Genomic DNA, 25,385 nt, shown 5'->3' with positions numbered 1-25,385 from the left:
CTCCTCCTCCATCCACTAGTGAGAAACTCTCACCGCCCTCTCCCCTCCCACTTCCCACGCATGGCCTGACCCTCTCCAACCCTCCTCCTCCTCCTCAGTCCACTAGAGAAATCCCATGCATGGCCTATTCCTCCTCTCATTCAACTTACCATGCATGAATAGAAGGCTCTATGGTTGAAGGCAATGAGCAAGCTGTTTTAAGGCATCCAATTCCTTCTCTCTCAGGGTGTTGTGTACAGTCGATGCTCATTCTCCACTACCAGGGACACCAGCTATCGGATGTCCCTGTTAGTGAAGATTGGCTGTCTGGCTGGGGGAGGCATTGTTTTCAGCTAACGCCCCTGCACATCAGGAAGTAATGCATCGCTGAGATGAGGTGTGAAGGCTTGAGAAGCATCTGCGTCAGAAGGAAGCACAGGAGTGCACATGCCAGCTCCTCATACAGCAGTGACAAGCAACGACAATGTCAAAGTTAAAGGAACTCCAATAAGAGACCCAATAACCACTTACTGGAGATTATGACAAAACATTTTTGAAAGATTAACAGAAAATGGTATCAGAAACAAAATATGTACCACAGGATTAATCCACCACCTCATGCCCGCAATGGGTTTCAAACAGGTTTCAGATACCAGCACTCATTGTCTAATTATTTACCATTTTCATGAAACATTGACTAACAAAATTACCAATGTAAACCTTCATTTTATTTATTCAAATTATTTAAAACCATAAAAAAGGTACATAACGTAATAGTTTTTTCTTTACGCATTCCACTAATACTGTCTTACAAAATATGAACTATCAGTGCTGCTCGCTTGTACTGCCAAAATTTGGGAAGTTTAGTCAGTAGCATCTTAGCCTCCAATGAGGTGACGGAAGAAAGAAATGATACTGACAATGTTGAGATCAACCACCCTGTAGAAACAGGCAATGCAGGTAGAAAGCATGAGTGATGCCCCTGGCATTTTTCCTATAGGGTCCACCCTTAACCTCAACTCCAGCGCCAGCCTCAGCCCCCAAGGAAATAGAGAAGAAATTGCAAAAAACACCCCTGCTCTGGCAGCACTTTAGAGTGAAAGAGGACCTGTGAACTTCTCAGTGTATTCAAGGCAAAAAGGATATCAAATGAGGGAAGCAAGTGGATCATCTGACAAACGCTGGTATACAGTATCACCTGCAGAAGCAGCATCCACTAGAACTAGTGACAGTAGCAGCCTGGGGACCCCTTCTGCAAGTCAAAGTAAAAGCCAGAGGAAAGGAGCTGAAAAGGTGAAGGCTTTTCCCCACGCCGATCCCACAGCCCCTTCCACCAGCAGTCCCCAGCCATTCGCTCGAAACGGCAATCCATCAGAAGAAATGGAATGGTATTCGGCAGCGCTGTCCTGGGGCAAGAGACAGGCAGCATCGAAAGTAGTAATGAGGTGCATCAGGGAAATGACTGCCCTGGTCGACCAATCCCTTCAGGTTGTGGAGAACGCGGGCTTTAAACATCTGCTGCAGGGGTTAGCCCCCAATTCAAAATTCCCTCCAGCAGTACATTTAGTAGGAAGGTCATCCCCACCTTGAATAACCAGTGCCCATAGTCACAAGCAGAGTTAGCTAGGAAGAGGGGAGTGGTGGGCACTTCACCAGCGATATCTGGACCAGCACAAACGCTCTGATGCTTAAGTCTCCCTGATAGCACACTGGTGGGGCTTGGCTGAGGCAGGGGCTAGCAGCAGCTCTAGCGGGGATGGAAGATAAGAATGCAGGTGGGCTTTGCTGCATGCCCAATTGATTTCATAGCCTCCGCGCCTCATTCAATATCCTATCCGCCATAAGAAAGATGATGGGGGGTTGGCAGGGTATCCATTGCTTTGCACACTTCCTGCACCTGGTGGGTCCAAGGACCATGGGAATCTATTCCTGAATGACCTGATAGGTGCAAGAAAATAGCAGGACATTTCAATCGAAGTGTGAAGGATGAGCAGCTTCTCTGTGAGGAGCAGGAAGAATTTGGGATGCCTCACAAGCATCTGATTCAAGATGTTAGCACCTGCTAGAATTTCACAATATGATGTGACAGACAGAGGTTAGTGGAGCAGCAGATGTGACAGACAGAGGTTAGTGGAGCAGCAGATGTGACAGAGGTTAGTGGAGCAGCAGATGTGACAGACAGAGGTTAATGGAGCAGCAGATGGTGCGCATCATGATTAAGTAGTGAGTACAAATCCTGAAGCCTTTCAAGGATGCCACAGAGGATCTGCCTTCCAGAAGTTATCACCCTGGGCAGGGTTATTCCAATAATAAATATTCTGGAAGAAAAGTTAGCGGGCTTCCCTAAGCAAGAGGAAATAGAAAGAGAGATGTTGAAGTTTCTGGACTCTTTGCAGCAGCAGATGCAAGAGAGACTGAAATCTCTGAAAGAAAAAAGCAACACATACATGCCTGCTACACTTCAGTGATCCACAGGTGAAAGGGAGTTTCACCCTCCAACCCCCAACATCTCACATTCATCAAAGAGATGCCAGTAGCTAGTGTAACCCCTATTTCCATAGGGTCACCTTCTCAGCTTTGGAAGGCATGGGGTTAACTCCTCCAAGGTAAGGAAAAAGTCTTTCCTGGGCTGGAGGCAGAAAACATTTGCAGAGCCAAAGTGGGCTGGACACACATTCAAAAAAAACTTCAATCTCCAATGCAAACGTGTGTGCCAAACAAAAGGATAATTTATTTATTTAGTTTTAAATGTTATTATTTATTGAATATATATCATTGCATACAATGAAATAAACAGGTATTTAAAGAAATAATCATAATACAAAACAAAACCAACTTGTTATCCACATTTATGTTAATACAGTCCACATCTTGAGGAAGGAAGGAGAGTATCTGTTTTAAGCAGCTACATCTTTTTTTCTTATGCAGCCTTACTAACCTTCAAAGCAACCTAGCTTGCTAACTACCAGTTTTATCCCTAATAAATTGCTCTAGATGTAGAGGATCAAAGAAAACAAACTTGTTATTATTATACGGATTTGCAAGGATATTTTAAAAAATAACTGGCACCTATATCCAGAGCCCTTGGCTTGTACGCTAGGAAATGTTTCCTACGAGCTTGTATAGCTCTAGAAACATCAGGGAAAATCTGGACTTTCTGTCCACAAAAAAATCAAATGATTATTGTGAAAATATTTATGAAATACTTCTTCCTTATCACACTTTAAAGAAAACGATACTAGCAAAGTGGCTCTGGTAGGAATATTATCAAGGGAATCCTCAAGGAAAGTTGTGATGCCAGGACTTTCCAAAACATCCATCCCTTTACTATTTTTTTTCCTAATAGGAATAGAATAGATTTTTGAGATAGTTGGAATCTTGTCCTCCTCATAGGACAGTATCTCTATCAAGTATTTTCTTAGAATTTCCCTCAGGGACAACAGTCTAGTATGGGGAAAATTTAACAAGTGCAAATGATTAGACCTCATTTCATTTTCCAATGCTTCAATTTGATTATAAATGAATAATTTATCTTTTATAAATGATGTAGTCACTCCCTGCAATGGGAGTAATTGAGCACTGAATTTAGAAACTGAAGCCTCTACATTCCTTAATCTTAAATCTTGTTCTTCTATTTTAGCACAGGTCTAAACAGAAAAATTGTGCATTTGGTATATAGAGCTTGTCACTTTCTTATCAACTTTAGCTACTAATTTCTACAAATCTTTTAAAGAAACTGACTCCAGTTCTACATCCCCTTCAGGCAAATCAGACATATCTGGGATAATAGAGGGAATAGGTAGCAAAGAATTATCTAATCCTCCAAATGAACAACATTATCTAAAAACAAATTCCTCTCCTCTCCAGCCATCCCCCATCAGCTGTTGATTGTGGGTTAGTGCTAGGAGGGGAGGTTACCCCCGCTAAAATACCAATATCTTCCCACAGTTACTTAAAAACACAACTCTTGGATGACTGCAGGATTACTAATTCCATCTTCAGTAGATGGACTGTAGTATCCCAGGCCTGTTCAGAGACTCCAAACAGGCACAGGTCTCCTTCTAGTTCTGCTGACCCTTCTTATATTTCCTTTTACTCTGCAAAACTCCACAGTTGGTTCTTCAGTTCTCTCCTTACTCCTCTCAGGCCTTATGAGACACTTTAGGAGTATCCCTGTCGGACTCCTGCTTCTCCCACCCTGTAACTCCTGCAGAGAATAACAGCTACATCCTTCTTCTTCCTCTGTGAATCTGGAGAAGCCCCAGCTCAAATCTGAACCAGGGTTTTACAACATTTTACTTAATTATACCCAAAAGGGACTATAACAGGTTGTCAGTCACCTAGTTGCCTGTCACACACTCTGCACTCAGAATGAATCTCTCTCACTGGAACCTTCCCAAAATCACTGTTGAAGACTTAGCAGACTTCCCTTAGGAGAAAAACCATCACCCTACACAATACATCCACTGTATGTTAAACCCTGCACACTCTCTGTGGCACCAAAGACAGAGACACATTGAGGATGTAGCTCAGGAAAAAGAGGCCACTTTCGAGAATAGTGCAAGCAGGAGCAGCACCCTGTCAGCTACCACTTCCTCCCCCACCTCAATATGCCAAAGTCACGCTGCCTGTAAAGAACTCTCTCTGACACAGTTCAAAGCTAAAGCAGCTGGTAAGAGAGATCCTCAGCCCACCTCAGCAAAGGAGACTACAGTACATATGTCTGTGAGACTATCTCACAGAGCACATCGAGGACATGGACACAGAAGCACTGGCATGTTGGACACAAAAATCAACAACTTTCCTGCCTACCAACCATCATGCCCAGTGAATGTGTCTTCTCAATGGCAGAGGATATTGTGAGCTGGTCTTATCTGCTTTTGCAGAATTTCCATGACAGTGGCAAGATAACTGAAAGCAACACGTACCTTGCTGGCACTCTGCCTACTTGTCATGCCCTAGTTGAACTTACTACCTTAGGGATCCTGCTGCTAATATGACTACCTGCCATGTCTATGAATTATTACCATGAGAGTTCTGGTACCATTCTTTCTAGCCCTCCAGGTACCCCATTCGGACGGTTATCAGCTACCCTTTCTTTGATGTTCTGCTCCAACCATTTTCAGTTGTCAGTTGGTGTCCTTGTTCCAGCTGTCTTCTTTATACTTTCCAAATTCCCTTCCCGTACAGTACTTACCAATTTTTGGTCTTCCCCTGTCCATATGTTGCTTTGCATGCTTCCTGCACCACTCCTTGGTCCTTTCATGCCATTCCTGGTACTGTTTGCTCCTCCTGGTGCCCTGAGATTTCTTCCTCCAGCCCTCAAGATGCATCGTGGTGGTTTTTTAGCTACTCTTCTTCCTGCACTGCTCGGATCCTACTATTTCTAATTTTTAATTGCCAGTACCACTGCCAGTGCAACCACTCTAAACCAGTCTTGGTGGTTTAGGCTGCTTCCTCTTATGCTTTGGCTTCTTTGATGTTCTTTCCAAATCCCCTTCCCCTTTGATACTTGTCAATTTTTGGTCTTGCCCTGACTATTCAATGCTTTGCACTTCTGCTGCCCCATTCCTCAGCCCCTTCATGTCACTCCTGGTACCCCAGGCTTTTGATACCATTATTCCTCCTTCCTAGGTCCTCAAAGTACACCTTGGGGGTTTTCAGCTACTGTTCTCGCTGTGATGCTCTGCTCCTATCATTTCTGCTTTCAATCACCAGGGTTATTGCTGCTGCCACCACTGTACACCAGTCTTGTTATCTTAGGGTGCTTCTTCCTTTGCTCTAACTGTCTTAAGATGTTTTCCATATCCCCTTCCTTTACAATACTTGCCGATTCTTTGTTTTGCCCTGGCCATCTGTTGCTTTGCATGCTTGCTGAAGTACTCCTCAGGCTTTTGATACCATTCTTCCTCCTGCCTCAGATTTTGGGGTTTCATGGCTATTCTTCTTCCTGCATTGCCCTGCTCCTACAATTTCAGTTTTTAATCAGCAGTGCCATTCCAAGCCAGTCTTGATATTTTAGGGATTTCCTCTGCTGCTCTGGCTATTGTCTTGATGCTTTCCAAATCCCCTTCCCTATCACTTGCTGTGGCCCTGACCATCTGATGCTTTTTCACAGACCTTACTCACCCAGTTATCTTTAACAGTTTTATGCCCTCTTGGTCAATTTCTTCATACCCCACTCTTTATTGGGCTTATTTGGTATTTAGCCTTCGATGGATTATACCACAGCAAATGGTAAGGGCTGCAGATGTGCAGCACATAGAACCAGGCCACACACCTCAATGATTACTGCTTCTGAGGTAATAGAGGCAGTATTTGCAAAAATTGATTCAGAAGAAGGATTATGACGTGGATTCCCTGAATCACAGGATATTAAACAGCTAGTGGATAAAGAGCATTTGGTGCCTCTAATTAGTAGCATCTTAACCTCCAGTGAATACAAATTTCATACCCGTACAGCCAGCTCCTTTGGAAATGACATCAGGCTTCCTCCAGGGATTTATATTTGCTTCTCTCTGTCTACAGCTTTCTACCAATTTGGTTGGTTCACCTTACCCCTCATTTAGAGCCTTAAGAGTATTCTTGCCACTCTGGCTAGCTGCTTTGTGCCTCTCCCAATGCTTTGGAGTCTTCATGCCATTCTTTCTGTTGCTTTCATCTTCTATCACTGCCTTGAGGGTTTGTTTCCTCTTCTGGGGGTTTGTACCCTCTCCATTGTACCCTGAGCTATTCATGCCACACTTGGTGTCACTTTGCCTCTCTCATTCAGTCTTGGAGGATTCATGTGAATGTTACTGGTAATCTTTGAGCCACTTTTGCAGCCTTGGGTTGATCTGTCTTGCTGTCATTTTTGTTCCTGTTACAGTGCCTTGGAGAACTTCTGCCACTGCTGGTACCATTTTGCCCCATTGCAGGTCCTTGGGCTTTTCATGCCAATTTTTGTGCCACATTGACAGTCTTGATACACTGCCATGCCTTCACTCTTCTAATGATGTCTACCCACCAGTTTCATTAGAAATTATAAAATTCCAATCTGGAAGCCAAAAATAGGTTATATTGCTTTCCCCATTGATTATAATGGCAAATGAATAAACATATTAAAGAAATAAACATTTTTTTTACACTGCCTGGAATATCCTCCTAGAGGAGAGTGTGAAGATAAAATCATTAATAGAATTCAAAAAAGCATGAGATAAACACAGAGGATCTCTAGATACAAAAGGATGACAATGAAACACGAGAAACATGCATAGAGCAGTAATTCAGCCCAAAACAGTATTATGACTATGTGCTTCCATGAAGGCACTGAGATAATGTGCATGGAACAGCACTTATAACCTTAAACAGTGATATGATTGCATTGGGCCTTCAGGAAGGTTGGAGTGACCTGAACTGTGGCAGATCTTGAAGATGTTTGGGTAAGATATGGAGGGTAGTGGTAAGAAACTTTGAGCGATCAGGTAAAAATATGGGGGAAGAAAGAATTGATGTTAGGTTTCCTATGGGAATTTATAGGTATATCTACCCAAAGCAGACAATCTCAATAGAGCAGACTATATGGATATTTTGTCTATCTGCCATCATTTATGAAGTTATTATGCAAATAAAATATCTCCCACGTATGGCAACCTCCTTGGTCAGCCACTAGATGATCCTAGATCCTTGCCATAGAATTTATCAGCTTAGTGGGACGTAAGTCCTGTGCAGCCCCTCCTCTTGAGGATCAATTTGTGGTCTCAGTCTACTTGAGAAGGGCTAGGAGTAGGAAAAGCATGCTCATTTTGGTAAACATCTGAGGAGGGAGAAGCTACTTTTTGTTTCCACAGTATGGCATGAGGCTTATATCCCCCACTCAACCTCTTTTTGTTTGATGAGGACATCCCTTGCAGTGCACTCCTGCCAGTAAGGGTATGCCTCCTTTTCTGAAAGACAGTCTTAAGAGAATTACTATTTTTGAAAATGACTGATGTGAAACGGACCTTTTGATGAAAGCTATCTCCCTGGATCTGAAGGACAGGGGCTAGAGATCTGTGAGCCATCCTTCTACCCCACAGAATGAGCAAGACCAATGACAGCATGACCCAGGCCAAAGAAATTTTTGGAAGTAAATAAGCTTTTTCCCCTTTTTGTTTGTCTGGAAGCCTTGTGCATCAGACATTTCTTTCAGAAGAGTCACATCTATTGGAAGTTGGGAAGAAGGAGATCAGGCCTCAACAGGATCTCCATCCGAAAGGATCAGGACACAGGTTGTGGGCAAGAGAAAGAACTGTGGACTCAGGTAGGATTTTTCTGGGATTCAGGGGATTTCCCTAAATTACTGGGAAGTTTTGTTTACCGAGAGGAAAAGTTATAAGCTCCCTCCCAGAAACCTGAGCTGAGGACACGAGCCCAGGACTCAGGAAGACAGTGCAAATATCCCCATTGTACAGTTAGCATTTGTGGAGTCATTATTTGACAATAATAGAAGTTTTTGAGATAATCAGTAAATTTTATCTGAACATCCAGGCTATGTGCAGTTTGTTTGTCTCAACCATAAAGATGACACCAGAGAAAAAAAACATAGTTAAGTAAAAGCACATCGCCTGGGCCACAAAGGACAACTTTCACCCCCATAGAAAGAATCTGTTACGCTTGGGCTCCGGTCAGGAGGCGTGAACACCACCCAGCAGGGTGGCTCCAGGTGGAGAGAGACAGGAAGCTAGAAACAGTGTCTAGTTCAGGCTGGGTCAGAGCAGGCGGCAAAGAGCAGAGTCTAAGTTCAGGCTGGGTCAGGGCACAGTAAGCAGGGCAAGGCAGGTCAGAAGGCCCGTAGGCCACACAAACACAGAAGGCCCGTAGGCCACACACCATAAGCGGGGCAAGGCAGGTCAGAAGGCCCGTAGGCCACACACACACAGAAGGCCCGTAGGCCACACACCATAAGCGGGGCAAGGCAGGTCAGAAGGCCCGTAGGCCACACACACACAGAAGGCCCGTAGGCCACACACCATAAGCGGGGCAAGGCAGGTCAGAAGGCCCGTAGGCTCCACACACACAGACAGAAGGCCCGTAGGCCACACACCATAAGCAGAGCAGGGCAGGTCAGAAGGCCCGTAGGCCACACACACACAGAAGGCCCGTAGGCCACACACCATAAGCGGGGCAAGGCAGGTCAGAAGGCCCGTAGGCTCCACACACACAGACAGAAGGCCCGTAGGCCACACACCATAAGCAGAGCAGGGCAGGTCAGAAGGCCCGTAGGCCACACACACACAGAAGGCCCGTAGGCCACACACCGTAAGCAGAGCAAGCAGGTCAGAAGGCCCGTAGGCCAGGTGAGAACAACGAGGAAGGAGGCCCCAAGGCCGCGCAAGGCAAGGCAAGGAAAGGCCCGAAGGCCGCGCAGGGCAAGGAAAGGCCCGAAGGCCGCGCAAGGCTAGAGCAGGGAGCCCAGGTGAGCTCGATGCCGAAGCACCGAGGCAACTGGCAGGCAGGGTTATAAGGACACACCCAGAGCACAGAGTGGACAGATAAGATGGACTGGGCCTGTCCGGAAAGCCAGCACTAGAGGGACCCCTGGTGGTAAGGCGGTTGCACTGCAGCCAAAACTGTAACAGAATCCACCCCTTGATTTTGCAAAACTATATGGTGTTTTAAATGCAATGAGTTGGGTTCTCTCTGCAGTGTCTCCTGTATGTCTTTTAAAGGAATACTGTTGTGGTAGAATAGAAAGAAGGATCTTAATTTCCTAATATATCTAGCATGACTATAGGCAAATGAAAAATACTGAAATACATTTTAAAAACAATTTGCATTTTACCTATCTGTTGTATTTTCATGATTTTTGCTATGAAGCTGAAGGAATTCCACCCTGTGCTGAGTGCCATCTGTTTACAATATCAGAAAGTTAGTGAAAGTAAAGTTCTCTGTGGCTCAAGTTAAAAGCTGGAGAGGAGAACAATATTTAACAGATGTTTGCAAATCAAAAGGAAGATGCCTTAAGAAACTCGAAGCAATGGTTTCCAACACCCAGCCAAGCTCTTTCTATGAGAAAATTTGATCCCCAGCCTTCCACACCAAGGTAAATAATTGATCATATCCTATGATTAAAGATTTTAAAAATCTCTCAGACTTTCACTAATTGTATTTCTACAATTGTTTTATTTTTTTGTTTCACCCTGTATTTTACACTAAACTAGAATTTTACTCTCATCCAGCATGATCTGAAAAACTTGCGGTACAATTCTTACAATTTACTAGTGATCTGCATTCGTTTTTCCAGAATTAGGCAATTTCAATGAAATTGCCTAAATTCGGTATGGTTTGGGGGAAGAGAAAAACAAAATAAATTTTTCTGAAATTTCAGAAAATTTTGTTTTTTGAGTTGGTGCACACCAACCCAAAAAAATACCCAAACCATGGGAAAAACTAAATTTCCCACAGGGGGCCCAGAAACGAAGCCAGAGACAATAGGGCTTAACGATGTGCTTAACGATGCACATCACTCCTATACTTAGAAACCTACACTGGCTTCCTATTAAATACAGAATTTTGCACAAAGCACTCACCATTATCCACAAATCCATACACAACCAACTTCCTTTAGACCTTCAGTTCCCACTCAAACTATACACATCTGCAAGACCCATCAGAGCGGCACACAAAGGAACCCTTCAAGTCCCCCCAACTAAATCCTCTCGTCTAACCTCCACGAGAGAACGGGCATTCTCCACAGCTGGCCCCACCATCTGGAACAACCTGCCGACTGATCTAAGACTGGAACCCTGCCTGATTGCCTTCCGAAAAAAACTCAAGACTTGGCTTTTCACCCAAGCCTTCCCTTAAGCCTAATAGTGCAACAGCTCTTTCATTTTAGCCCCATAGACTAAATGACCGACCCAGCCACTGTATTTTCATACGTTCTCATTCTCCAGTTTTTTCTGTCCTTTATTTCCTGGCTACCCTAGCCCCCAAGTTCATTCTCCCTGTTATTTGTATCTGCGCTTCGGCCTTCCTGTTACATGGTTATGTTCAGTTAATCCCTAAGTTTGATGTAAACCGGCCTGATATGAAGCTTGTCATGAAGTTCGGTATAGAAAAATGTTAAATAAATAAATAAATATTTACACAGCCATGAATTAGAGCTTTAAGACAGAAAAGGCTAAAATCAAATCAATCTGATGGGCAAATTCCAGCTTTTACAGAGTGTTAAAATGAGGACTGATCGATCTGACACATGAAAAGAAGCTCCACAGATAACACTGCCTATTGAGAACTTTCTGTACAGAATATACAAAAAAAAAAATTATGAACATTGGGTTGGAGGGGATGGATGTAATCCCCATTCCCCAATAGCTCAATGTCCCTTAATTTCTGTATTATATTATCACTCTTGTAGATTCTAAATAAGGCAGATTTATGAAGTCATCAAATATCAAATCAGAAATACAGTGCAATGTTCAACTAGATGGCTGGAACAAATATTCTCCGAACACAAGCCAAGCTCAAAATAACAGAGAAATCAAATTTGACTTTTAAGTTACTTTTTTCTGAGACACAGTATTATTTTAGCACTATTAATACAATTAACATTGATTTTACCAACTTTCTCAGGCAATGTGCTGTTTCAGGGCAAGGCAATTTTTAAAACAACCTTTTTTTTTTTTCAAGTTTCTGATACAGATTTTCTGTAACCATTTCAGGCAGCAGTACTATACAAAATAATGATGGTCCAAATGTACTGGGATCAAATACATTATTATCTTATGATTAATAAAGATGCCATCTACCCCTCACATAAAACTAAGCATCAGAAATCATTTTTCTTTGTACTGGTTTCTATTCAAGTGTGTCAAAATAAGAAACTTGAAGTAAACTGACTATACACCTGTGTGTAATAAAACTTTTTGGAAATGTGCTAAACTATAAGGCAAATAACAAAAGATGATCAATAGTCTGTCAGACCTCTTCACTCCCATCCAAAGGAAGTGCACTGTTCCTTTGCCACTTCAGCCCTGCACTTGGGGTCAGATTTCACTGGGGAAGCATTCAGAATCTCAGCGGCACAAAAAAGACAAACCTTTTGAGGGAGAGTCTGCACAGTGACGGAGGTCAGAGCTAGGAGGCCGCCGGTGGTTGGTTACTGGACCAGGCCCTCAGTGCAGAGGGGCTCTGCTATTAAAAGTCACCCCCATTACCCTGAGGTGTTCTCAGAGAGAGCAAAGGATTTCTTGCCCTTGCTGCCGCTTATTGCCAAGCCAGTCCTATAGCAGGAACCAGAGAGTTTCTGCCTAAGAGTGACACATTTCACTGTGCTGCATCTCTAAGAAAACTGGATCCACCATATGAATCAAAAAATTAAAAAAAAAATGAAAAATTATTCTCTCTAACATCATGCAGCAAGAGCAGAAAAGGGCTTACTTGTTAACTACAAACTGACCTACTGTGCCTGGCTGCCTTCTAGTTCCACTTCCTCATTGCCTGCAACCAATCAGCTGAGCCTGAATAAGTCATCCAGCCTATCTCCTGAGGATTTCCAGCTCCTGCCTGTAGCCAATCAGCTGAGTCCTCTCTCCTGCAACCTCTTGCTATATGCGTGGAGGGGGGGAGGAGAAAGAGTAGAGTGGAAATTGTCTTTGTTATTACTATTACATATATTTTTCTTCCTCTTATTTAAACCACTTTAGGTTTTACTTTGGCACATTGTCATTCCAATAAAGTTTAATGAATCTGAATCTGACAGCACTAGCAGTTATTCACTGCACCGTTTGCTCAACTTTTTTAACCCAGCTAGAGACTGGTGCAAAGCTCACAAACAGGCATCAGACTCTCTATTGCTTTATATGCCCCTTGAGGGCTGTAATTTTGTCCCACTGGGGCAAACGTTTTTCCCTTCTGTAACCCCTCTGATGTATGTACTCCCTATTTCTTCTTTGCTCCTACTCTAGAAAGTTATGCACCCCCCATTTGCATCTTTTAACAACACTAAATTTTACTGTGCATTTTGGGGGTCCTCTTCTTTCCCAGCTCTCATTCTGTGACAGCAGGAACAGTTATGAGCGACAGTCCTCATACTCTCCCAACTGTCAGCAACAGGGCCAGCAGTTATCAGTTACAGACCTCTTACTGTCCTATCTCTCATTCAGTGACAACACCAGCAGTTATCAAGAGTGACAGCTCTCTTACTATCCCAGCTCTCTGTCGGCAACAGCAGCAGCATATATCATTGGCAAACTTATCATTATCCCAGCTTTTTGTTGGCAACAGTAGTTATCACTGTGGCAAGATCTTTTATTAACCCAGCTCACATTTAAGGACAGCTCCAGTAGTCATCACAGGGCAGACCTCATACTATCCCAGTTCTCATTCAGCAACAGCACTAGCAGTTATCACAGTGGCAGATCTCTTACTATCCCAGCCCACATTCAGGGACAGTACCAGCAGTTATCACATTGGTGGACCTCCTTCTATCCCAGCTCACCTTCAGCAACAACAGTGTAAGAAGTTGTATTGCACCTTCTTAGAAAATTATATGGTGAACACAAAAGAGTTGGTGAGCAATTTATTTCTTTATTTTACGAACTTGCAAGTACAGGTGTCATACAGAAGTAGGCACACCCTCACAGCATTGTGCCTTTCAATTTATACATTTTCAGCCTAAGCAAGCCCCCCTTCCCCTTCCCAATAACTCCCTCTGTGTTTTTACAAATCCCCTTTTTTTGGTCGTTCCCCTGTTCCTTAGCTTGTCTGTCCAGGTGATGCTCAGCTCATGCCCACCTCTTTTTTCTTTACCTCCCCCCCCTGTTACCCGATTGGTTATACCCTTATCTTCTTGGGGATCCAGTAGCCAATTACTGAGCCCCTTCGTCCATGCAGCTAACCCTTGCTGGTCTCCTGCTTAAACTCATATCCTGTCCCGGCTCCTTCTACTTGTTCAATCCTGTTCCTGACTCCCTTCCCCCTTTCTCTTGTGTATATGTGTAAATGCCCTTGCTAAAGCCAGGTGTGGGGAGGGGTAGAGTCTTATCTCTGCTTGCCTCCTTCCCAGTGCTATTCTGGCAATCATTATTCCCATACTCCCTCCCCTGTCTGTATTCAGCTTCAATTCTCTTCAGCAGTTTTAATCACTGCCTGCTTTTTCAAGGAGCTCATACAACCAGTCTGTCCTTGCTCTTATCTATTCATCCTATTGCATTTAGAAAAATCCACACACTATTCTTTGTCTCAAAGCACATTTCTAGATAAAGGGGGGGAAGGGGTTTTTGGATTGTGCAGCTGAGCTTAGGGCCGAACGCGTGATTGAACGCACATTTTTCGAGCGCAAAGGGAATGTGTATGCAATAAGTGACTTAACGCGTTCTTAATGCACACAGAAAATCTGCGCGAACAGGATAACGCCAGTGGCATGCAAATGTTAGTTAAATGCGCCAATTAGGTATTCGTATCCGATGCCATATTGTGCGCTGAAATTTAGTGCTTCTTTAGTGATTTTTTTAGCGATCAAAACTTTGCGCCCGCTTTACACTGGCATTAATGTGCTGTTGGCTTCCGGTGGGTTCAGTTTCTGTAATGGATACTGTTTATTTCTTCGTCCTGTTTACCTTTTTCTTGCGTCTGCAAGCAAGAATTAGGGCAAGTACACGGGCAATAGTGATTAACCCTGCCAACAGAAGACTGGAAGAAGATAATGCAGATCGCATGGAGCAGGCCGAGGTAAGGAATGACTTTCGTTTTACCGTAGAACACGTTCCTTATTTTGCGGCTTTTAATGGTTACCCTTGAACGTTCCTTAATTTTGCGGCTTTTTTAATGTGCCGGTTTATCCTTGAGCGTTCCTTAATTTTGTGGCTTTTAATATGATGGTTAACCCTTGAACATTCCTTAATTTTGTGGCTTTTAATTGTGACGGTTTACCCTTGAACGTTTCTGGGTCTGTTTGCAACTGTTTTGTAAGCTGGGGGTCTAACTGTTAGAAAACACCTTAGGGTCATAGCAGCAATATGTCTTATGTTCCTTACGTGTTATCCTGTTTCCAGGTGCAGCCCGGACCCATCCGTAGATCCTTAAGGCAGCAAGTAATCCTGACATGCACAACTATCCTAGGATTACCAGATCCTGAACTGGTGCGAAGATACCGTCTCAGCTCTAGAGCAATTGAGACCCTGTACCAGGACCTGCAATGATATAGATCCCGTCGCCTCTCGCAACCATGCTGTCCCGGGGCTGGTGAAACTTCTGTGTGCCTTGCATTTTTTTGCCAAAGGAAGTTTCCAGAATACAGTCGGACTGGTTTGCGAGATGAATCAGTCCTCACTCTCGCGGCACTTTGGACAAGTCTTGAGAGCTATGATGAAACGCATTTGGAAGTATATTTATTTCCCGGTGGACCCTGTGTAACTGCAGAAGATCCGGCGTGGATTCTTCAACATGTCTGGGATCCCCAATGTATTGGGAGCAACAGACTGCACCCATATTGCACTTACCCCCAGTGCGGAACAGGAGAGTGCATTCCGCAGTCGGAAGTCATTCCATTCGATGAATGTGCAGGTGGTGTGTGATGCCCGTCAACGGATCCTGAATGTAGTTTCCAGGTTTCCAGGGAGCTGCCATGATTCCTACATCCTTGCTCGTTCCTTGCTTGAACCGATTTTCCGGAAGGGAAACACGGTGATGGCTGGTTGCTTGGTAAGTAACCGTAGTCTTGATAGAGAACCAGGTGGCACAGGCTAATGCACAAGTAGAAGTAAATTGCCTTATCCTAAAGTGTTTTGTTACTACAGTGGACCCTTGACTTACGAACTCACAATTCGTTCCAGAGGGCTGGCTGCAACTCAAGTTGCTTGTAAGTCAAGAGTATTTTTTCCATAAGAAATAATGGGAATACCCATAATGCGTTGCGAACCTCCCAAAGCACCTCTTACCTAACATTTTCATAATAAAAAAGGGTTGCATAATGTGTTTAATTACCAGAAACACCTATAATTTTCATAGCGTACTCACCAAAAAGTTAAAAATGTGTCTAGCCTACCAGAAACAACAATTTCATACTGTACTCACCATTCTAGTTGACATCTTTGGCTTGCAGGAAGGGAGGATTCCCCCCTCCCCACCCCCTCAGAGCACATCTCTGGCCCCCCAACACTCATTTCACCCTCCCAGCATACTCATTCCTCCCCTCCTGATACCTTGCTTCTAGCCAGCTGAGTGCTACACTCCCTTTCTGCTGCTGCGGATACGCATGGCCTTGGCTGGCATTCAGGTTGTAACTCAGGACTTTTGGTTGTAACTCAAAACTAAAATTTGGGTTGTAACTCAAGTTATTCGTATGTCAAGCGGGTTCTAACTGGAGGGTCCACTGAATTGTGTAGATATGTTTCCTGGTGTTTGTATAGTCAGTGTCAAAGATGCAATATTTATTATCCCAGGACAAGCAGGATGCTAGTCCTCACATATGGGTGACGTCACCGACAGAGCCCAGCGCGGGAAATCTTTCTGTCAAAGTTTCTAGAAACTTTTGACTGGCCCTGTGAGGCCACTGAGCATGCCCAGCATGCCATGATATTCTCTGCCACAGGTGTCTCTCTCTTCAGTCTTCGCTTTTCCACGCTGCTTCAGGGATCGCAGGACAGGAGCCGTTGCGTTTCTTCAAAACTTTTTGCTGACTGAAAAGTCATACTTTTACCAATATTCTCTCTCATAGAAGTTTCTATGAGAGAGAATATGCCCGTTGACAGGCATCACATACCACCTGCACATTCATCGAATGGAATGACTTCCGACTGCGGAATGCACTCTCCTGTTCCGCACTGGGGGTAAGTGCAATATGGGTGCAGTCTGTTGCTCCCAATACATTGGGGATCCCAGACATGTCGAAGAATCCACGCCGGATCTTCTGCAGTTGCACAGGGTCCACCGGGAAATAAATATACTTCCAAATGCGTTTCATCATAGCTCTCAAGACTTGTCCAAAGTGCCGCGAGAGTGAGGACTGATTCATCTCGCAAACCAATCCAACTGTATTCTGGAAACTTCCTGTTGCAAAAAAATGCAAGGCACACAGAAGTTTCACCAGCCCCGGGACAGCATGGTTGCGAGAGGTGACGGGATCTATATCATTGCAGGTCCTGGTACAGGGTCTCAATTGCTCTAGAGCTGAGACGGTATCTTTGTACCAATTCAGGATCCGGTTGTGCGTGGCAGGATTACTTGCTGCCTTAAGGATCTACAGATGGGTCTGGGCTGCACCTGGAAACAGAATAACACGTAAGGAACATAAGACATATTGCTGCTGTGACCCTAAGGTGTTTTCTAACAGTTAGACCCCTAGCTTACAAAACAGTTGCAAACAGACCCAGAAACGTTCAAGGGTAAACCGTCACAATTAAAAGCCACAAAATTAAGGAATGTTCAAGGGTTAACCATCATATTAAAAGCCACAAAATTAAGGAACGTTCAAGGATAAACCAGCACATTAAAAAAGCCGCAAAATTCTCCGGTGAAAGGGAACCCCGAGAAACTTCTATGAGAAGTTTTGATTTCTTAATTTGATTTCTCAATTTTGGAAATTTTTCTTCTCACGAATTCACATTCTTCGACGGCCGTCGATAACAAAATGGCTACGGGCTTCAAAAAATGCCCTATTTGTAACAGAACCATGTCGATCACCGACCCACATTTAGAATGTGTCCTCTGCCTCGGTGAAAAACATAATGTAAGTACATGTCCTAAATGCGCCGAAATGACAGCAAAGGGGCGAAAGGCTAGGCAGGAAAAAATGGAACATTTGTTCCAGCTGCAACTAATTCCTTCCCCTTCCAAATCGTCGAAGTCGTCTCCGGCTGGAGCGACTAAAAGAGCCTTACTTAAAAAACCACGCCCGGACGGATCCGGTGATCGTCCGTCTTCACCATCGTCTATAGTATCGACGAAGTCGGCAGACCATCTAAAGCTGAAACATCGTCATCGACATCGTCCACCATCATCGTCCACATCGACGTCCCAAGAGGAATCGATGGCAAAGCGGCCACGGGACCAGGAAAGACGTCCATCTTCGCCCAGATTACATCGGGCTCTTCGATGCTGTTCTCAATTTCATCGACGTCGAAGTCTTCCACAACACTTCCACCGACGACTACATCAATGACAACCACTGTATCATCGAGGCAACCATCATCTGAGCATCCTGAAGTACAAGATCTCGCATTTTATCGACGTCTTTTGCAAAGATATCAAAATGTCATTGATAACCTACCATCAACAAAGCCTCAAGAGACCTCACCCTTGTTTTCCTCCGATAATCCACAGCTAGGCCCTTCAGGCCTTCACTTCCCTCCCAGGTCATCGCCAAAATCTCTCTATAGAGACGACCCGGATGACCAGCAGTCTGTAACATCTTCTGAGGGATTCATGTCTGAACCTTCTCTAGATCAGAGAAAAAAAATCACCTCCAGAGGATTTATCATTCTCAACATTCGTTCAGGACATGGCTGACTCCATTCCCTTCAAACTAACAGCAGAAGAAGATACCAGACAACAAACTCTTGAAGTTCTGCAGTTTGTAGACCCACCTAAACAAGTGCTGGCTGTCCCAATCCATGAGGTTCTCTTGGATCTTCAACGCCGCATCTGGAAGCATCCATCTTCTGTCCCCACAGTGAACAAGCGTGTGGACACAACCTATATAGTGCAGACAGCTCCAGGATATCAAAAACAACAGTTACCACACCAGTCTGTTGTAGTAGAGTTTGCACAGAAAAAGTCGAGACATGTGCGTCCACACTCATCAACTCCACCTGGTAAAGACCATAAGTTCCTTGACTCATTAAGCAGAAAAGTGTATCAGAGTTCCATCTTAAATACAAAAATCTCTGCTTACCAATTATACATCACACAATATCAGAGGAACCTATGGAAGCAAATGGAGGAATTTATTACCTCTTTGCCACCACAATTCCAGGAACCAGCACAAGCCATAGTCAACAAAGGCCTAGAAGCCGGAAAACATGAGGTGAGGGCAGTATACGACAACTTTGAGACGGCTTCCAGAGCAGCAGCAGCTGGAATCACCGCCCGTAGATGGGCATGGCTCAAGGCCTCAGACCTCAGGCCTGAGGTTCAAGAAAAACTTGTGGACCTACCATGTGTCAGTGACAATTTATTTGGAGAAAAGGTCCAAGAAGCAGTACAACAGCTTAAGGACCATATAGAGACTCTACGTCAACTGTCTCAAATCCCACAAGAGCCCTCTACACAATCTTCTCATCACCTTTTCCGAAGAGAACCCAGACGCTCTTACTATAGGCCACGGAGATACTACCCCCAAACTTCTAGGGGTAGATCAACTAGACCACAACAACGGTCCCAGGCCAGACAGCCTAGGCCTACCCTTCCGCAACCTCCTGCACAGACAGGCCCAGCGGCGGGCTTTTGAAATACAGACCAGAGAACAAGTCCATCCCCGAAATCCTCAACCAGACCTGCCAGTGGGAGGAAGAGTATCCTATTTTCACACACATTGGCTAAACATAACATCAGACCAATGGGTACTCTCCATAGTCTCTCGAGGTTACAAACTAAATTTCCTCTCAATTCCTCCAGAATCTCCACCAAGTTTCTTCCCACAACAAAATTCGCAACTAATTCAATTACAAGTAGAATTATCCATCCTTCTGAGAGCCAGGGCTGTCCAGCCAGTGCCCCGGACTCAGCAGAGCAGAGGATTCTACTCCCAGTATTTCCTCATTCCAAAGAAAACTGGAGGCCTACATCCCATTCTAAACCTCAGAAATCTCAACAAATTTCTGAAAAAAGAAAAATTCAGGATGGTTTCTCTAGGCACCATGCTTCCACTTCAAACAGGAGATTGGCTTTGTTCTCTGGATATTCAAGACGCTTACGCTCACATTCCCATATTCCCTCCTCATCACAAATATCTGCTCTTCATGGTGGGCCATCAACATTTCCAATACAGAGTTCTGCCACTCGGACTGGCATCTACTCCCAAAGTCTTCACCAAATGTCTGGCAGTAATAGCAGGACACTTGCACAAAGAAGGTGTCCATGTTTCCCATATCTGGACGACTGGCTCATCAGGAGTCAATCTCAGCAAGGAGCTCTCGCGTCTCTGACTCGAACAATTGCCCTACTTCACTCCATGGGATTTCTCATCAATTATCAAAAATCCCATCTCACTCCAACTCACCTACTTCAATTCATAGGAGCAGAATTGAACACCAATCTAGCAAAGGCCATTCTACCTGTAGATCGAGCAGAGACACTCACTCTACTAGCAAGATCCATTTACTTACAGAAACAAACGACAGCTCATCAGTTTCTAACTTTACTAGGCCATATGGCCTCCACAGTTCATGTCACTCCTATGGCACAGCTCGCCATGAGAATTACCCAATGGACGTTAAGATCACAATGGATCCAAGCCATTCAACCACTACATTATCCAATTTAAGTGACCCACCAACTAAGATCATCTCTACTTTGGTGGACAAACATGGACAATTTGCGCAAAGGCCTACCTTTTCAGCAACCAGTCCCACAGATAACTTTAACTACAGATGCATCCACCTTGGTTTGAGGAGCTCACATAGACAGTCTCCAAACACAAGGGACTTGGACAAACCTTGAAGCAACATTTCAAATAAATTTCCTAGAGCTTCGAGCTATACGTTATGCGCTACATGCGTTCAAGGACTGCCTTTCACACAAGTCTGTTCTGATCCAAACGGACAACACAGTAGCCATGTGGTACATCAACAAACAGGAAGGTACAGGCTCGTATCTCCTTTGTCAAGAAGCTGGACAGATTTGGGCCTGGGCCCTAACACACTCAATGTTCCTCCGGGCCACTTATCTTGCAGGCATTCAAAATGTACTAGCGGATCGCCTCAGTCGTCAATTCCAACCACACGAATGGTCCCTGGATCCCTCAGTAGCGACCAGGCTTTTTCAGCGTTGGGGCCAACCGACAATAGACCTCTTTGCGTCACATCTGAATCACAAAGTAGACAAATTCTGTTCTCTACACAACCGAGAGAATCAGCCAGCCAAGGACGCCTTTGCTCACCCTTGGAACTCAGGCCTACTATACGCGTATCCTCCAATACCACTCATAACCAAAACTCTAGTGAAGCTACAACAAGACAAGGGGTCCATGATACTCATAGCCCCATATTGGCCTCGACAAGTATGGTTTCCCACACTTCTAGACCTCTCAGTCAGGGATCCAATTCGCCTGGGAGTAGCTCCCACTCTCATAACCAGGATCAGGGTCAGTTACGCCATCCCAACCTTCAATCCCTATCCCTGACAGCATGGATGTTGAAAGCTTGATCTTACAACCCCTCAATGTTTCAAAAAGTATATCTCAAGTGCTTATAGCTTCACGTAAACCTTCCACACGAAAGAATTATTCTTCAAAATGGACACGGTTTACTTTGTGGTGCAGGCAAAAGGATATCGATCCTTTCACTTGCCCCACTACTTCTCTACTAGACTACTTATACCATCTGTCAGAATCTGGTCTCCAGACTTCTTCTGTAAGGGTACATTTAAGTGCAATCTCAGCTAACCATAACAAGATGGGAGATGCAACTATTTTCACACAAGCTCTCGAAAGTAGATTTATGAGAGGTTTAACTCATCTTAAACCACCATTTCGGCCACCAGTCATACAATGGGACCTGAATCTGGTTTTAACAAGACTAATGCATTCTCCTTTTGAACCCATAGATTCCTGTGACCTTAAATATCTCACATGGAAGACTATCTTCCTCATAGCCATTACATCAGCTAGAAGGGTTAGTGAGTTACAAGCAGTTGTCACGTAGGCACCCTATACAAAGTTCCTACATGACAGAGTGGTTCTCCGAGAAACATCCAAAATTCCTTCCCAAAGTGGTTATGGAATTCCATTTGAACCAATCCATAGTTTTACCCACATTCTTTCCAAGACCCCATTCTCATCCAGGAGAAAAAGCCTTACACACCTTGGACTGTAAACATGCACTAGCATTCTATATCAACCACACTGCAGTCCACAGAAAATCCACACAACTGTTTGTATCTTATGATCCAAACAAACCAGGAAAAGCAGTGGGTAAACACACTCTCTCCAACTGGCTAGCAGATTGCATACAGTTTTGCTATGAAAAAGCAGGCCTTCCTCTCCAAGGGCGGGTAAAGGCGCATTCAGTACGAGCAATGTCAACTTCAGTAGTACACTATCGTTCAGTGCCAATCCTTGACATATGTAAAGCAGCAACATGGAGTTCTCTTCACACCTTTGCAGCTCATTACTGTTTGGACAAACAAGGACGACAAGATTCAGCCTATGGACAATCTGTCTTAAAGAACTTGTTTCCAGCATAATCCCAACTCCTTCTACATCCAACCTGCTGTAATCCACGGCTGACTCATTTCCACAACAATACTTCACTGTTGCCTCAATACAAAATGACTCAGCCTCTAGCTTGCTAATCACCCATATGTGAGGACTAGCATCCTGCTTGTCCTGGGATAAAGCAAAATTGCTTACCTTGTAATAGGTCTTATCCCAGGACAGCAGGATGTAGTCCTCACGAAACCCACCCGCCACCCCGCAGAGTTGGGTCCGATACGTTTTATTATTTTATTTTGCTAACGCTTATTGCTACATACGAGACTGGAGTGAGACCCCTGTGGCAGGGAATATCATGGCATGATGGGCATGCTCAGTAGCCTCAGGCTGCCAGTCAAAAGTTTCTAGAAACTTTGACAGAAGTTTTTCCCGCGATAGGGCTCCATCAGTGACGTCACCCATATGTGAGGACTACATCCTGCTGTCCTGGGATAACACCTATTACAAGGTAAGCAATTTTGCTTTTCTTTATTTTATGAACTTGCAAGTACGGGAGTCCTACAGAAGTAGGCACACCCTCACAGCATTGTGCCTTTCAATGTATACATTTTCAGCCTAAGCAAGCCCCCCTTTCCCTTCCCTCTGTGTTTTTACAAATCCCCTTTTTTTGGTCATTCCCCTGTTCCTTAGCTTGTCTGTGCAGGTGATGCTCAGCTCATGCCCACCTCTTTTTTCTTTAAAGTTGATACAATCCCACTTATTGCAGCTAACGCAAGTGCAAGAATTGCAAGCAATGTAAGTGCCGTATTTGGGATCTATACAGGTACTTTTCTTTTTATTTATTTATTTATTTTGAATTTTTATATGCCGACATTCAAATGGATATCATATCGGTTTACATAATAACAGGGTTTTTTGGTTCTTGATTCAGGGCTGTGCTTGAAATATATTTCCTTGTCCTGCAGGTGGCCTATAAGAAGGAAGATGAAAAGAACAAAGGGAAGCTGGTTGGAGCCCTTAGCATTCGTGATGATCCTAAGATGCTACATTCAGTGAAGGTGGCCCGTATACAGAGTGATGTAAGTGTCACTAAAGTCACCTTGAACTGTGTCTCGGGACTCTGCTTTTATTAAAAACATCTAACTAAGTATTATAACTGGCTGGATCAGGGGTTATGAAAATTGTTTCCACTGAATGGCTAAATAGATTCACTATGCATCTATATTTATATCTTTGTTAATTGCTCTAAAAAAAATGGGGGTTTCAGGAGGTGGGCTTAGATCCAGCAAGTATGGTGAAAATTGAAATATAATGTATACATATAGGAGGCAATTTTCAAAAGGATTTATGAACATAAATGGACTTTTGAAAATTGCTACTTTTACACACGTAACTCCTTTGAAAATTCACTCCATTATGGGGCTGAATTTTCAAAAGGTTTTACACGTATAAATGGACTTTTGAAAATTGCTACAATATCTGTTTCTTTTAACACACATACCTCCTTTGAAAATTCACTCAATAGGTTTTACCGCTTCATCCCATCCACAGATAAAATGGGATAATGCGTGGTACTTTTGTACCCATGTGAATACTAGTGAATTTTCAAAGAGAAACTACATGGGTAGATTTTCTTTCTGAAAATCCACTACAAGTTTTGCGGATGCAGAAGTACCCAAGTATCCCACCACTAGCCGTTCTAATGAAATTGCTCTATCTAAACATTTTATCATATTTTCACAGGCCTTAATATTATCAAATTTGGACTACTGTAACGCGCTATGCATTGGACTACCATTATCCACGCTACACCCACTTCAGCTTATCCAGAGTGCTACTGCCAGACTGATTTTCAACCTACCAAAAAGAGAACATATCTCCCCGATACTACAACATCTACACTGGCTCCCCATAAAATACAAAATCTTAACTACCATTCACAATCTGCTTTACAACTCCAACTCCGTATGGATCTGCTCTATGCTGCACATATACAAACCAACAAGACAACTCCGATCAACAGACAAATGCCTATTAGAAATACCGTCAGTTAGATCTACCAGCCTAGCACTAACAAGAAAAAGAGCCTTCTCAGTCTTTGGCCCATCCCTGTGGAACTCCATACCAGACCAAATCCGGATGACACCCAATCGAAATGAATTCAAAAAGATTATTAAAACCTTCTTATTTAACGATGCATACAATTACAGTACCTGCACCTAAATCAACACCCTAAACTCTCTCATACTCCTTTGTTTCCACTATTATTAGGTATTACTTTGCTCTACTATGCATGTAAATTTTGGTTATACTAAGTATGTAAACTCTGTTTTATTGTGTATGTAAATTTGTAAACCGCTTAGACGGACACGTAAGTGATCCCATGTGCGGTATATAAAAAACTTTTAAATAAATAAATAAATAAACAAATAAATAAATATTTTGAAGTTGGATCAAAGTTTATTTTTATTCAAAAGCACAATCTATGTATTATGCATCTTGCAGTGGCAATGCAGCTGTTTCTTATAGCCGTTGAATTGGCTTTTACAGATTGAATACAAGAAGGATTATGAGAAAACAGAGACCACATACTCTGCCCCACTGGACATGGTCCAAGTCAATATGGCTCAGAAGGCGCAAGCTATTGCAAGCAACATAGACTACAAACATCTCCTGCATAACTATGCCTATCCTCCTGATAGTATTAGTTTGTCTCACGCAAAGAAGGCATACAATCTGCAGAGTGACGTAAGTAATTGCGGGTCTGATTATGCAGTACGTCTGTGCTGTAACATAATTATCCTGCAGGAATCAGTTCCAGAAGAACATTGAAAGCAGAACTTACCATATTATTTAAAAATATCATCTTATCTGTTTCCTAGCACTTCATTTCTTCTCTTTTTCTTTGCCCTACTATATTTTATTTTATCTTTACCTTGGAATGAAAAATGTGGGCCAAATAAGAGAACTCCACCATATATATTTTTTAATATTCTCTTAGTCTATTAATTAGTTATTTCTACTGTTCCTGTCCTTTACCTGTATTAGCAGGGAGGGGGGACGTTCTGAAGAG

The 25,385-nt window shown here is 43.5% G+C and overlaps 2 protein-coding genes across 2 annotated transcripts in view; one reads left to right on the top strand and one right to left on the bottom strand.

Moving 5' to 3' along the window:
• Nucleotides 1-12,405, bottom strand: part of LIPT1 (lipoyltransferase 1) — a 43,829-nt gene extending 31,424 nt beyond the window's left edge. The window contains exon 1 of the mRNA XM_029588259.1: nucleotides 12,041-12,405. The gene's annotated coding sequence lies outside the window, so the exon portion shown is untranslated. The remainder of the gene's footprint in view (nucleotides 1-12,040) is intronic.
• A 2,085-nt stretch (nucleotides 12,406-14,490) lies between these two features.
• On the top strand, nucleotides 14,491-24,599 carry LOC115086022 (nebulin-like). The gene is made up of 3 exons (XM_029592603.1): nucleotides 14,491-14,673; nucleotides 23,278-23,391; nucleotides 24,056-24,599. The coding sequence occupies exons 1-3, from the start codon at nucleotides 14,494-14,496 to the stop codon at nucleotides 24,533-24,535; spliced, it is 774 nt and encodes a 257-aa protein (XP_029448463.1). The 5' UTR covers nucleotides 14,491-14,493; the 3' UTR covers nucleotides 24,536-24,599.
• The last annotated feature ends 786 nt before the right edge of the window (nucleotides 24,600-25,385 follow it).

The sequence above is a fragment of the Rhinatrema bivittatum genome, chromosome 2 (genome assembly GCF_901001135.1).
Source record: "Rhinatrema bivittatum chromosome 2, aRhiBiv1.1, whole genome shotgun sequence".
Taxonomy (NCBI): Eukaryota; Metazoa; Chordata; class Amphibia; order Gymnophiona; family Rhinatrematidae; genus Rhinatrema; species Rhinatrema bivittatum.
This window is presented reverse-complemented; position numbering and strand designations above follow the sequence as displayed.